The sequence below is a fragment of the Episyrphus balteatus genome, chromosome 3, assembly GCF_945859705.1.
Source record: "Episyrphus balteatus chromosome 3, idEpiBalt1.1, whole genome shotgun sequence".
NCBI classification, from domain to species: Eukaryota; Metazoa; Arthropoda; class Insecta; order Diptera; family Syrphidae; genus Episyrphus; species Episyrphus balteatus.
In genome coordinates this window covers 47,295,810-47,310,737 of record NC_079136.1, presented here as the reverse complement: position 1 = coordinate 47,310,737, position 14,928 = coordinate 47,295,810, and the positions used below count along the sequence as shown (strand labels likewise).

At 29.4% G+C, this 14,928-nt stretch overlaps 1 protein-coding gene across 2 annotated transcripts in view; it reads left to right on the top strand.

Annotated features, from left to right (window-relative positions):
• The window catches only part of LOC129913099 (dopamine receptor 1), a 97,843-nt gene that overhangs the window by 51,435 nt on the left and 31,480 nt on the right, over nt 1–14,928 (top strand). Inside the window, exons 2-3 of one of the 2 annotated variants that reach the window (XM_055991581.1) lie at nt 2,698–2,758; nt 3,123–3,302. In XM_055991581.1, coding sequence (XP_055847556.1) covers nt 2,698–2,758; nt 3,123–3,302 — 241 coding nt within the window. Of the gene's footprint in view, nt 1–2,697; nt 2,804–3,122; nt 3,303–14,928 lie in introns of both variants that reach the window. The other variant, XM_055991580.1, reaches the window with a different exon arrangement.

The following is a 14,928-nucleotide window of genomic DNA, read 5'->3' as shown; positions in this document are numbered from 1 at the left end:
TTTTCCCTAAGAAACTAAAAAAAAGTGGAAACATTTTACCCTTTTTCAGTTTTTTTGTAATTTTTTCTATACGTTCTTGTGAATTCATTTTAAAGGAAACAAAAATGTCAATCATTTGAGTTCGAGACCAAACAGAATAATTTTCAAAATACAGCTTGTGAAAGCCTGCTAAATTTTTGAGCTTGAAAATTAAGTAATAATCTTCTGATATAGTATTATTTATCTAGCTAGGGCTTGGTGCTAGCTTTGTTCCTTTTATTTGATAAGTCAAAAAATTTTCAAATGGGACAAAGCCTTCAAATTAAGCTAATATTTTTGTCCTGGTGGAAATCGTCGTGCGATTAACTCAGCACACTTTAATTAGAAGACGATGTATGTTCAGAAATTAAAAAATCGTATAAAAAAACACAATCTCAAAATCTCTTGAAAATGTTCAATTGAAGAAACGTATGAAAACAATTTTTTTTTATTGAAACTGACTTTTTCTTATTATGATCACTCCAACTCAGGGGTGGTGCAATATTTTTTGAGAATTCACGTAAAGCTTTTTCTTGTTACAGTCCATTTCAGCATAAACGATAAAGTCAGAAATCTTTATTTATAGCAGATATCGCTTTACTTATACATACATATCTACCCGAAATTATATTTTTCTAACAATTTTTAAATTACACCTGTATCAAACCTTCCTAAGACCAATGAAAATATTTGAAATGTCACAGAATGCTTACAAAATGTCAACTATTTTGAATAATTTCTAAAGATCAATTTGCAATATCATTTTTCTAAAAAGATAGTTACTCATACACCCCAGTGTATAGGCATCCGAATCTTAATAATAACACTCGCACACAAAAACAACAAACGGTAGCGTGTACAATAAACTCTAGACCCTTCTTGGGTTATGTATTTCCTTACTTTGAATCCCAGTCCGAGGTTCGTTTGCCACTTAGAGTTTTAACGCTACATACCAGGTTTGAAGTCAATCGGTCCATCCGTTTTGGCTGTAGCTCTTTATACAGACAGACAGACAGACGGACTTCCGGGACCCACTTATAAAAGATAAAAAATTTCTTAAATAAGTCTAAAATTTTCTCTTCAGGTCTGGTGGTTTACAAAATTTGGCTTTGCAAAATGGAATATTTTTATTTTGTGGAATATTTTTGTTTAAATATTATTTTAGTGCATGAAGGTAATCCAGTCAGTTGGAAATTTTAAAAGGTAAATTTTCTCCAAGTTTCGTTTTTTAAACATTATTTATTATATGGCCACAAGGTATCAAAAAAAAAAATCATGGGTGCAGTTCACACGTGGTAGAAGTGAAAACTTAAAAAATAATTTTTCTTGCAAAAACAAAATCGAAAAAATCTTCCTTAAATCCATATTTTTTAAATGACAAATTAATTTTATATCACCTGAAAGCTTATTATTTTACCTTTTATATGACGCTTCAATCACATTTCTAAGGCTTAAGAAATTTTTAAGCCAACCATGTCGAATTTTCAAACTGAGATTACTGTACTTCCAACACTGGTGGCTGGTCATCGGCAACAGGTCTCCACAGGTAGTTTGAGGTATTTTTCAAGTTTTTCAATTTAAGGTTGTGTAATATGTAGATCACGTACCGTTATATGTGATATATGTATCAAAGGTGATGAAAGGTATTATTATCAGCATGCTCAATGAAGTTAAATAAAATTTGTATGCGCTCTAGATAAAAAGATATAACGCGTTTAGAAAAAGAACATTTTTTAACCGTTATCTCAGAATTTTGAAAATGAAATTGATTGAAATTTTATACAATAATAGTCTTATTTGATTACCTATCTACAGTATAAATTTCATTAATCTATCTATTAAAACAAAAAAGTTATAACCAATTGATTTGTCGTGTCGCTTTTTTGTTTCATCTTGTTTCAAATCACTACGATACTAAAAAAAGTTTTCACTTCAAAATTTAAAAATATTTAATATCCAAACATATTTTAAAAATTTCAACAGAAAAGTCTGTTTTGTTTTTTTTTTTTTGTTTTAGTTCAGCAGAAGAACAACGAAACTAGTGTTTAAGTATTACACTTTTCAATGATTTTGTTTTTTTTTAGTTTCAACATTAACTTCTGATTTTATTTTTCTTAAGAAAAGCATCAACATTCGTAGTAAAAGAGTATAGAAAGTTTTCACATTACGTGAAGAACTAACTTAAATTACATTATAAATTTTCCAACAGGACCATTATTGAAAAAAAAAACCCGATTGGAACATTAACTTGTTTGAACAATTTTAGTATCGATGCAACCCTAAAAACAAACTTAGAAACACTAAACATATTATTTGGTCCTTGCTTCAGAAGGTCTTACCAATTTCCAGAACTTTGAAATAAAAGATATAAACTGCCACGAAGAATCCACTAAAATGTTATGTCAACCTTGTGTCCAAAAATTTGACACCATTTTGCTGACGTACAATAGAAACCTAAACATTATAAAACATAATAGCCATGTTTTTTTTCCAAAGCTTTTTTCTCTTAGTGCAGGCCAATCTAAACACCTGTCCTATCTATCCCAATCCCATCCTTTGACCTCCATAAACGGTTCTGAATATTATATGAAAATATATATAAAATTAAATCATCATAGAAAAAAAGCTAACAATAACCCCTCCTAACACGCCCTTACAACATTATTTTATCCATTCCAGGTGACTTCATACTACAATGAGACAACGTGGATGAGTCCAACGCAAGGAGACACAATAGTGGGTGAGGATCCGGATAATCTGTCACTTGTATCGATTTTATGTGTTGGTAAAGTAAATGTCGTTGAATGTCTATCAAAACTAAAAAAAATTAATATAAAAAAAAAATTGGTAACCATTTTTATTTTTTTCATAAAAAAAAGCTTGTATGCTGACTTGAAGTCTTTGTTTTAGGTGATTTTATCCTTGCATAGCTTTTTTTTTTTTGCATGTTATTCGTATAAATGTGCTTTGTGTATTGTATCTATAGAGTTGTTGCATGTTGCAAGTCGTTATCCTGGCACACACACATGAAGCATGAATAAGCGATGATAAATCGCATTTTATCATCTTCTTAGTTAATCTAAAAGGACTCGCCATATTTGCAGGTGTTTTCCTGTCATTACTCATATTTTTGTCTGTGGCGGGAAATATCCTCGTCTGTTTGGCCATTTATACGGAAAGGAGCCTGCGGAGGATTGGCAACTTATTTTTGGCCTCATTAGCGATTGCGGATTTGTTTGTTGCATCATTAGTTATGACATTTGCTGGAGTCAATGATTTACTGGGTAAGTAAATATATTTTTTTTTTTTCAAATATTTTTCCATTATTTTGATTAAAAAAAAATCAAGGATCTGTGTGGAAAGAGGGTCGGAAAAGGGGGTTTGATATTATGAATGCGTGAAGGAGCCTTTTTTCATCTTCTGTGTTCAATGAAAAGATATTATGCAAATTTTTGACAACCAACTCCGGGTAATGGGGATTATTAATGATTTATTTCTTCCTTTTTGCCATCGCAGAGGAGATGATCCTGCTGCCGTTCGAGCTGGTGCTGGTGCCTTCACACAGTGCTTTTTTTTTGTTGATGGCTGATTAAGATGGCTGTTTTTTTGCCATGATTTTTTTTTTCTTCCATTTTATATTGAGATTAATAGCATGAATAAAGAAGAGATATGGGGCAATTGAGAGCAGCAGTTTCAGTGTTGCATTGGCGTTAGCGTTGGCTATGGATTTTTTTTTTTTTTTTTGCTCTGGATATGAGAAGCTGAACAAGGAAGATGCTTTGCATAAATGAAGTAGTAAAAGCACTGGGTTGTTATTATAAACGGTTTTTTAATCGGGTAAAATGTAGTTTTAAGAAACATAATAACGGGAGTTTCATAGTCAAGGATTATTGAGGTACCTTCTTCGTTTTAAAGCGATGAAAGTCAGGTTATCTGGAGTCATTTAAATTTTAAGTGGCTATTTGTTTTAGGAGCTTTTTGGTTATGGTGTGCGTAACTATGTGAACAAAAGTCTTGACAAGATTATTTAAAGATGTATCAGCAAATCCGAAGAATTAAATAGATTAAAGCGTTAGTGTATTAAGGATTTTTTCGTGGTAACCATGATATATCATAGTTATTAGGTTTTTTTTTTTTTTTTGAAAAAAAATTTGAAATTTCTCAAAATTTCTCATTTGGGATGGAAACCTGGAATAAGGAGGCTTCATAAAATAGTTTTGCATGAAAAGGTGTTTTTTTTTTATTCAAGAAGGGATTAAATTCTGTAATTAGTTCCAAAAAGCCAATGACTCCTTAATAACTTTAGTGATTAGTCGTTCTATTGCAATGGGAACACAAATAAAGTAGACGACTGTGTCGTAAAAAAAAGTTTGGAATATTGAAGCTCCTTAAAAGTTTATATATTTTTTTTAAGAAAACTTTAAAAAATAAAAAAATAATATAAAATTTGGTTTAAAGTTTCAAAAAAAAAATAATTTTGGCATGCCATTTTTAAGGAAATACATATAGTCGACATAAATAAAAACAAATTTTTTTTTCCGTTTTCAAAAAATTGATTTTTTTGAACTTAAAAAAAAAGTTATATTTTTGAAATTTTTTCTTCATTTTTACATTCCAGTTATCTACTAAAACCTTTGCATACAATAATATTAATCGAGATCAGACATGTCAGTTACGAGAAAGTTAAAAATCAAGAAACGGTTAAAAACGCTGAATAAAAACTATTTTTTTTTTTTTGAGAAAAACAACCTTTTCAATTTTTGTCATATCGTCGCCGTAAAACAAAATTGTTCTAAGTCACAAAAAGCAAATTTTACAGGGGACGATTTTTAAGTTTCAAATTGGTTTAAAGCGACAATTTTCTGCTAGTTTGCCATTCAAGTAATGTTTTTTATAAAGTTTGTTCTTTTCTCTTAATTAAAGTATACAAGTTTACCTCATTAGTAGGTTGTGATGCTTTTTTGCTTATGCTGAGGTAAGCTCAGGGGGGGATTCTTCCCAAAGAAGCAACAAAACTTGGGTTTTGAAAGTTCCAAACTCAAGGAAACAGCCTTTTTTTATCCTTACTTTCAATCGGTTTTAATTATTATTGTTCTTGCTTATTACTAATTTACATCGATATTTTGATCTCAATGTCTAACAAGTTATTTCATATAATTCGTGTCTCACTATGAGAGCCTATGTCCAATGAGCTAAGGAACTCAAAGGAAAAGTCTTTGGAATCCGAATGGAATCCTATGTCCCCACAATACGGAGAAAAGTCTGGTCGGAACTCGGCAGGAGAACTTATGTCCAACAAAAAGCTAGAAGGAGTAGTCTGTGAGATCCTAATGGAAACCCTTATGTCCCCAGTACCAGAGATACCCAAAAGAGATGATAAACTTCTGACGTCATACGGGTTTGCCTACAAGCTGCGGTAGACATTTTTGGATAAGTATGCCTGAAAAAATATACATTTTTGGCTAAGTTATGCGTGAAAAATCGTACATTTTTGCTTAGGTGTGCGTAAAAACACCGTGGCTACACTATGTGTGTTTTTCACATTTATTCACGAATACAAAAGCGATTACAACAACACGAAATAAACAAATGGGTTTTGGGGGGTAAAACGTACGAAAGTTTCCCATCTCCTTTGGGTTTCTGTGCCCAGTACACAACCTGGAGAGGATTCTGGACGGAACTCGCTAGGAGAACCTATGTCCAACGATAAGCTCGATGGAGTAGTCTGTGGGAATCCCAATGGAAACCCTTAGGTCCAAAATGTGGAGGTAAGTCCGGTTTAATTTGTTAGTATACAAAATTCTATTGTAAACTACCTGGGTAGATTTCTGATTCCCTAATACAACTAGCTACTTATTTACTATTTAGGACCAAACATTCAAGAAATGACAGTTTAATTACCAAGTCTTTTCCGGGTCTACTTGCCTCTGTGTCTATACTCTAAATGAATAGGTACTGGATATCAGAGATGCGCAAGATCGACGATTTTGTGATAATTTTTGCTTCCTCATATGATACCGGCGGGTGAAACTCACTGTGAAGTGTAACACATTTAAACGTTAAAAATTTCATGAAAACTAAAATTCATTTTTTTTTTTTATGTAGGATGAGGATGACGATTGTCGCGAACGACAACTCGTACTGTCTTTGTTTCTTTGTTTTGTTTCTTTTGTTTTTGTGTTCCTGGTGGTGCAGCTACGTCACTTGGCCTACCCTGTGTAGGCATTGTTGATACGCGAATTGTGTATAATTATTTATACAATTTTCATTCGTTTGTTGAAAATGAAAAACTAAGTTGTGACGCTTCGTCACAAGGTGCATACTATTTTAAAATATTTTTTAAAACTTAAAACCCAAAATTGGACGTAGAACAATTTCTATACAAGTACGTTTTTTCCTTAAATAAAAAGTCGACTCATCAGAAAGAACAAAATATGATGGGACTTAGAACAATGAAGAATACTCGGGCTCATTTTCAAAAGGCTACTTCCCTGTTTTTATTGTTCTATGTCCCATTAAATTATATTATCTACGTAATGAATTTTTTTTTAAAAAAACGGTTTTCGAATTCGGAAAGAGCACCTGAAAGAGTAAAGTGTAAAACTGCATCATTAACTCATTTTCGGTAAAAAGTGGATTTAGAACAATTTTGCTTTACGCCGACGCACATAGGGGTATTTGCCAGTTTTACGCGGAAAAAAATATTTTTCCGGTTTTACTTCATCGACTTAAAACTTGTATTTAGTACCTGAATTAAGTATTTTAACTGTGGATTTCAATAAAAACATTTTTCTTCCAAAACCAATTTTTGATTAAACAAAAAAGTGTCAAGAATGGACCCAAATGGTCTATTAAAATGCTTATAAATGGAGTTTTATTAATGGTATCGACAAGATAAAGGTCTTAAAATTTAGGAAAAATTATAAGGAATCAGGTTCTGTAATTCAAGAAGTTGAAACTTAAAAAAAAAAACTAAATACGGATGCATGAAAAAAGGTTAGAGTTTTAAAAAGCCTAAAACGTTTAAAAGGAGCAAATGTGTCGAAGTTGCACTTAGTTGCAATTTTTTTTGCATTTTTTTTAACCTTCAAAAAACATTAAATTTTATGACACAATAATGTGAAATAGTATAACTTTTCACAGAAAGAAAACTTTTTTTACGTTTAATTTATACTTATATTCAACTTATCACTTTTTTCTTTATAAAGTAATATAACATTAAGATACAGCATCTAGTAGACAGTTTCGTATCTCTATATCAATATTCCATAAAAACATTTTTCTATAGCCACTTAAAAAAAAAGTACTTGCATAAGCACTGTCGCTAAAAAAAATATTTTTTTCTTTGGGCTGAAAACTTTGAACTCTAGACCACTGCTGTTAATCATCTGGAGTGATAATTAATTTAATTTCAATAAAAAAACACCCTTTTAACCATGATAAAAATGTAAATTAATTGCTAAATTTCAAAAGGGTCTTATATTATTACTTAGTTTTTGAAATAAATCTACATTTGCACTTAAATAAAACATTCTTACTTCTTAAAAAAAACACCCTTTTACTCAATGTTGTGGACTTTTTAGATTTTAAGTTCTTAAAAAAAACGAAACTTTTTCACCAAGCTAAAAATAAGTATTTAAAAAAAATGTATGTCAGCTGTTATGAAACCTTTCTCACACCAAATTCAGCCCCTCAAGAAAAAAAAACACCCCTTCACCAAAAATATTTTTAATAACTACTTTATGGATCCTTTGTCGCTGCTTCATCTTTTACCTATATCCTAAATTACAATATTGCATCATGTGTTCCATAATGGATTCAGTTATATTTTAGCTGTTGCTCAAAACTTACAAATATTTAAATACCTAAGTGTTATTGTAAAAAAAAATACGTCTATTATTTTAAAATTTAATTAAATTCATAACTAAGTTTACCAAATGAATGAATTTTTTTTATGGAAATTATTTTTGAAAACAAATCATTTATTTTAAATTATATTCAATAGAGAACAAAAATTAGATCTGTAAGCCCATTCTAGAAAAAAATTCAAAATTTATTTTTAGAATCAATTTGCTAGATAATATTCAATTATGAAAATCATTTCATTTGAATTTAATGAACAATACAAAGTTTCAGAAATTTAACTATGTTTTTGACGGTTCAATGCAAATATGAACTGCTTTGAGCTTGTGATGCATATGAATTCATATAAGGATTTTCCGCCAAACCAATCAGGCTGATTGGAGAAAGTTTTTGACTTTTGTACATAAAACTATGGCAATTTGAATTTGAACACACTTCCATTCATATATATTTGTATAGAAACATGTATAGAAGTCAATCCAATGTAATGTTGAAACAAAATTTTTCCTCCATCGTTTTTCATTTCCTGTGAGTACTTTTGCAAATGCAAATATTTTTGTTTTAGAGCTTACACGTATAAGCATGTCAATATGATGCAGTGATGCATGCTTACATTTATTTGCCAGAGGCAATTTCAAATATGAAAGATATTTCCGCTTTGAGAATTAAAAACTAAAAAAAAAAAAGAAAAAAAACTAAATTGCATTCCCAAAAGATTATTTGCAAATTCTTGAATTTGTCATACCACATTAATGTATGTAAATAAATGCTTGTAGATGACAAGTGTAAAATGTACATATATGTATGTTTGCTACTTTAAATTAAATTTTAGTTTTTGTTTTATTAAAAAGTAAAAGATAAGGCACATGAAGTTTGTTGTTCATACAAAATATATAACACCTTCCTGCACAGGGTTTCAGCAAGGAAATTTTCTATTATACATATGAGTAGCTAGTTAAATTTTTTTCTGAAGCTGCTAAAGACACATCATTATCTTCAATAGATCATTTTAACAACTTGGGCCTTGTTATTCTGTCTGCATTTTTGACTTACTTTATCCGGCGACCAGTGGCGTATCCAGAAAAAAATTTGGAGGGGGCTGGAAAATTTTTCCAAAATGTTTTATATGGTGAATGTACGAAAATTTTTTCTCTTTTTCCGACTTACAAAAATAAGGAGGTTTCCAATTCGTGTGTTTTTTTTTATGTTTGTTACCTCATAACTTTGGAGTGAGTGAACCAATTTTGATAATTCTTTTTGTATTAGAAAGCTGGTGGCTGCAGTGCATTTCAATTTCGCTAACTTTTAGTCATAGGAACTATTTTAAAAACCATAAAACCTAGTTTTGATCCATGGAAGTCGGTTTTGTTTTTTTGCTAAAAATGATTATTGTATTGGAAAGTTGCTGCAATGTGGCCCCATTTCAACTTCGTTCAGTTCTGGCCATGTAAACTATTAAAAAAAAAAACATAAAACCCAGTTTTGGTCCATGGAAGTCGGTTTTGTTTTTTGATAAGAATGATTATTTTTATTCATCTTTGATCGAGAGAAAAGCACTGTGCTGCAGTACTGAAAGTGGTATAGTAGCATTTAACTGCTCTCGACTTCGTTCTACTGTCTCCTCCTTTCACATTCAAAATAGAAGTGTTGAGTAATCTTAAAAAAAAAACACTTTATTTCTTTCGAACTTTGCTTACAGATTTATTCCTACTTTGTCCAAAAATTGCAGATTCATTGAAAAAGGCACCAAATTTACGAACAGAAACTAAGTGAATTGAATTCGATCAAAAAAAATTTAAATGAATGAGAAAATACAGAATACCTACCTAATTTCACTTTCGGCAAGTGAATGGTTAAAAAAGTGAAATGCAGAACGTGAAAGTCTCAAAAACTAGTTTTTAATGAAATTCTTTTTGATTTTTAATCCGAAAAATATATATTTTTAAATAATATGTTCCGTTTTTAAAATATAAAAAATTTTTATTTCCAATATCTTTGAGAAATATATTATTTTTTTTTTTAAAGTAAATATACTCAAGACAATAAAATACGGCGTGATTGCATTAGAAGCCTTGCAAAATTTAACGGTGATGTAATTCGACGTCAAAATACCAAAAATAGAAGAATTCTGAATTGGAATAAAATCCGTAAAAAAAATGTATCCCAACCTTCAACGTCAACTAAGGAACTTACTCAAACAAACACAAACAACCATTTCAGAATTTGGAGGGGGCTCGATCATTTGAGCTGCCTCTAAATCTCTAAGATTTACGAACAAGTTTAAGTTAATCATGTAGATTATGGTGAAATTAGCTAAATAATAACATGATTTTGGAGGCTCAATACGCCACTGCCGGCGACCACTGGAGGTATTTGCTTCAATCTTGGCAGTTGAGAGTTTTTGTTGATTCCGAACCAGAGAAATAGTCATTTTTTTTTAGAATCAAAATTTACGATATTTTTCAAAAATAGGTAAGGAAAGGATGTTTTTTCTATCACTTTTTAAGTAATTTTTTGTTTTTTGCTTTTTTTTTTGTTTTTTAAATAAACAACCGAATCGCTATCATTAAGATGGGACGGTTCCAAAACTTTCCAAAAATCTGATATGAAACCGTATCCCAGGATTTTGGCAAAATCAATGTGCATACACTAAGGGAAAGAAAAAAACTTAAAATCAACGAAAACCACTTTGATTTAACTATTTTTTGCGGAATGATTTTGATGAATGACGTTAATTTATAGTTTTTTTTAAATCATAAATCATCCTCAAAACAAAGTTGTTTCAACTTCGAAAATAAAACAAAAATTAAAAAAAAAAAAAACAAAATTGGCAGCTCCTTGGAGGCGAATGCCTTACCACAATGCTATCTCACTATTGAAAATTTTTAAAATTTGCTCAAGTTGTTTCAACTTTAATTTAACGATGTTTCATGTAAGTTTTTTCTTCATTGAATCAATGTTGACCATATAACATTTGAATCGTTTATTTCAGAAACAGCATAAGTCCACTTTTTCAAAAAATTTTTTTTTGGAAATTTCTCATTTATGTATAGTTATTCATCTTCTGAAAAAAAAATTAAGTATGTCAGACCATCCAAAATACGAAAACTGAAAGAAAAGAGTTCAAAATATATAGAAAGATTTCACCCGGTGACAATATTTTTGACTGTTAAATACATGATTTTTTACCAGTTTTAAATAATTTTGGGAGCAATCTTGAAACGCACGCCCTTTTATTATATATCTATTAAAGGTAAAGAATTACTCTATCTATATCTATTTAATTCATTTAAATTGTACACAGGGTTCAAAAGTTATAGCCAGATTTCTGGCGGTGGCAGCATTTTTAACTCTTGAATTATATGACATTTTACCAGTTTTAAATTATTTTGGCAAACATTATGACGCGCAAGCCTTTAAGCTAGTACATCTATAAAAAGGTCAAGATTTACTCTATCTACTGCTATTTAATTTATTAAAATCGAAAGCAGGGTTCAAAAACTATAGCTAAATAAAAACAAAAGTTTTACCAAAAAAATTTCGTTTATTTCAGAAACGACCTAAAAAAAGTTTATATTTTAAAGTTTTCTAAATGCATCTTAGGCTAGATTATAATTTGGCATACTTTAAATTTGAAGTGTTGTGGAATTTTAAGTAAAAAACTGTTTATTGTTGCTCCTGAAAAATGTATGCTCATGGACTTATGTCGTTTATGAGGTTTTCGTTAACTGGCAAATTTTTGTACGCTGCTTAAGAAACTACTTATAAAGGGCTTTTTTTTGGTCTAGTTCTCTGTTTTTATATATTTTTTAAAAATAATTCCTCGACCACAATCAATACCCACTTAATTTGAAAAAAAGAAATAAATGATCATATGATGTTATGCACAGAATTGTTGCCTTTTTTAATTTTAAAGTTCTTTATTTTTCAATATAAGTTCAAGTGACCTCAACTCCAAAAATTTATAAAGCGTTTCGCCCAGGTACGACCTGGGCGAAACGCTTTATAAATTTTTGGAGTTGAGGTCACTTGAACTTATATTGAATTATATTCAATCACTCCACTTAAAATAAAAATAATTTTATTAATTTTTTATTATTTTTGTTATTTTTTTCTTCGTTGTTCTTTATTTTTTACATTTTTTCGACCCAATTTTTCACTCATTAGCGTACTGTATGCGTATCGAAGCTTTTCGTTCTAACTATTTTTTTTTTTTATATCTACCTATTACATGTATCAATTTTATTTAAACTAGCCGACCCCGCCCTCGAAATTCGAGCGCCAATTTCTTTATTTTTTTTTATTTGCAACAACTTTAAGCACAATTATACCAAAATATTTTCATTATTTTGTATAGTATTTGTTGTTGCGATTAACTACACTTTTTGAAGACAAAATACACAGGTATATACAGGGTGTCCCACAGTCACCGCCCCAAATGAAAACCATGGATTCTTGAGGTCATTTTAAGTTGAAAAACTTAATAGGTAATTTTCTCGTTATCGTCCCGTTTTCGAGTTACCACGGTTTTTATGATTTTTGTTCTCTTGTCCTTTAACTGGCCGTATCTTTGCCAAACTAAGTGTGATTTGAAAGATTTTTCTTACAACCAATCAAGAATTTATTACAGTTTAAGTTTGTGTCAAAACTTTTTTTTCTGCGGACAACCGTTTCTCCACAATTTTGCATTAAACACAATTTTCTTCGTTTTTTAAGTTGTTTTTTACACTTTGTATCATTTAAGTCAAAAAAACACGTTAATGAGTATTAATTTTTTGTGCTTTTTATTAAAGCCCAGTTTATTTTCATAAAAAAAAAATAAGTTTTATTTCATAAAATAGGCTACTGAAAGTAATTTAAAAAAAATAAACGAACTGAGTGAATTAAAAAAAAAATAATTTTTAAATAAAAAATTAATTTAAATGAATTAAAAACTTTTTCTGAGCTATTGTGGTTAAGAAAAGAACAAATAGATAAAGCTCAGAAAAAGTTTTAATTCATTTAAATTAATTTTTTATTTAAAAATTATTTTTTTTTTTAATTCACTCAGTTTGTTTATTTTTTTTTAATTACTTCCAGTAGCCTTTTTTATGAAGTAAAACTTATTTTTTTTATGAAAATAAACTGGGCTTTAATAAAAAGCACAAAAAATGAATACTCATTAACGTGTTTTTTTGACTTAAATGATATGAAAGTGTAAAAAACAACTTAAAAAACGAAGAAAATTGTAATTGATGCAAAATTGTGGAGAAACGGTTGTCCGCAGAAAAAAAAGTTTTGAGACAAACTTAAACTGTAATAAATTCTTGATTGGTTGTAAAAAAAATCTTTCAAATCAAACGTAATTTGGCAAAGATACGGCCAGTTAAAGGACAAGAGAACAAAAATCATAAAAACCGTGGTAACTCGAAAACGGGACGATAACGAGAAAATTAGCTCTTAAGTTTTTCGACTTAAAATGACCTCAGGAATCCATGGTTTTCATTTGGGGCGGTGACTGTGGGACACCCTGTATAATATACCTACTTTTTGATATTTTTTAAACCTGATTTAGATATTGTTGAACTACGTTTTAACTGCACTCAACTACGTAAAAAAATTATCGAAAAAGAAAATGCAAAATGTAATCGCCTTAATGCATTGTGTTTGCACCTTGCATTTGGCGATTCAATTCAACCTGTTTCATGTTCCATTCATTCAAATTCCATCATTCAATTATTCAACTTCCACCAACTTCCACCAACTTCACTCAAATTTGTCATTCACATCACTGTATACTTTGTAGGTTCTCGTCTTAGCTTAGCTTGTAGAAGTTTAAATTTCCGGAAGGGAGAGGGCGTTATTTATCGCACTTCCAGTTTGGAATGATATTTGTGGTAAGGTTTCCATTAAAATTTGAATGAATGCGTTCAGATACTTATTAATGATTAAAGATAGGTTCACATTTATTAAAGGTGCGTTCACAACAACGTCGCACAACAACGTTTTTTTCATGTTAAAACCATAACTACAATGACCTAAAAGTGGGAAATTTACAAAATTAATTTTTTTTTATTTCTTTCTAGCAATACTTGTTTTTGTAAAAATTTTTGGAAAAAACTACCAAAAATTTGTTTGGAAACCAAAAAATAAGCTTTTTGCATCATTATTTTTTATTTTGTCGTCGTAAAAACTGTCATAAAATGAGTTTGAAATCTATCACTTTTTGACTTTTCGAAAAAAGTTGCCGTTGTAGTTATACTTTTAAAGCCTTAAGGCTTAATTACAATGACCTTAAAAGTGAAAAAGTGGGAAATTTACAAAAGTTAAAAAAATTTATTTCTTTTCAAGCTCCATTTGTTTTTGGAAAAAACTACAAAAATTGTTTTTCAAACCAAAAAATAAGCTTTCTGCATCATTATTCTTAATTTTTTGGTCGAAAAAACTATCACAAAACGAGTTTGAAAATGTTGAATTATTGACTTTTTGCATAAAGTGGCTTTTAACTACATTGGCTCAAAAAGTGAAAAAGTACTAAAGTGAAAATTTTCAAACGCATTTTTGTATGGTTTTTCGGGCTAGAAAATTAAAACAAATAAATTGCACGACTGGGGTCGCACGTACTTGCTCTTATGCTTAAAGTAACTATAATGTTAAAGCTTTTCATTCAAGAAATTTAAAATTTGATATTTTGAAGAAATTTCATAAGTAGTATAAAAAAATTAAATCTGTTTTTATAATTAATTAAACTCCGTTTTTAATTATCTTAAAAAAAATAAAAAATATGCCATTTTATTTCTTGTATAAAAAGGTATTTTTAGAAAAAAATTTTCGAAAATTGTAGGAGCCGTTTTTTAAAAAAATAATTTTTTATATATAAAAATTTATTTACATTTTTTAAAAAAAAAGTTGGTATGCCATTTTGAAGAAATAATTAATTTACACATAAAAACTAAATTTCAAAATTTTTCATTGATTCGTTTTCAAAAAATTGATTTTTCAAAAAAAAATTTTGAAATATTTTTAAAAGAACCAAAAATGCGTTTTTTGAAAATTTTCTAAAATTTT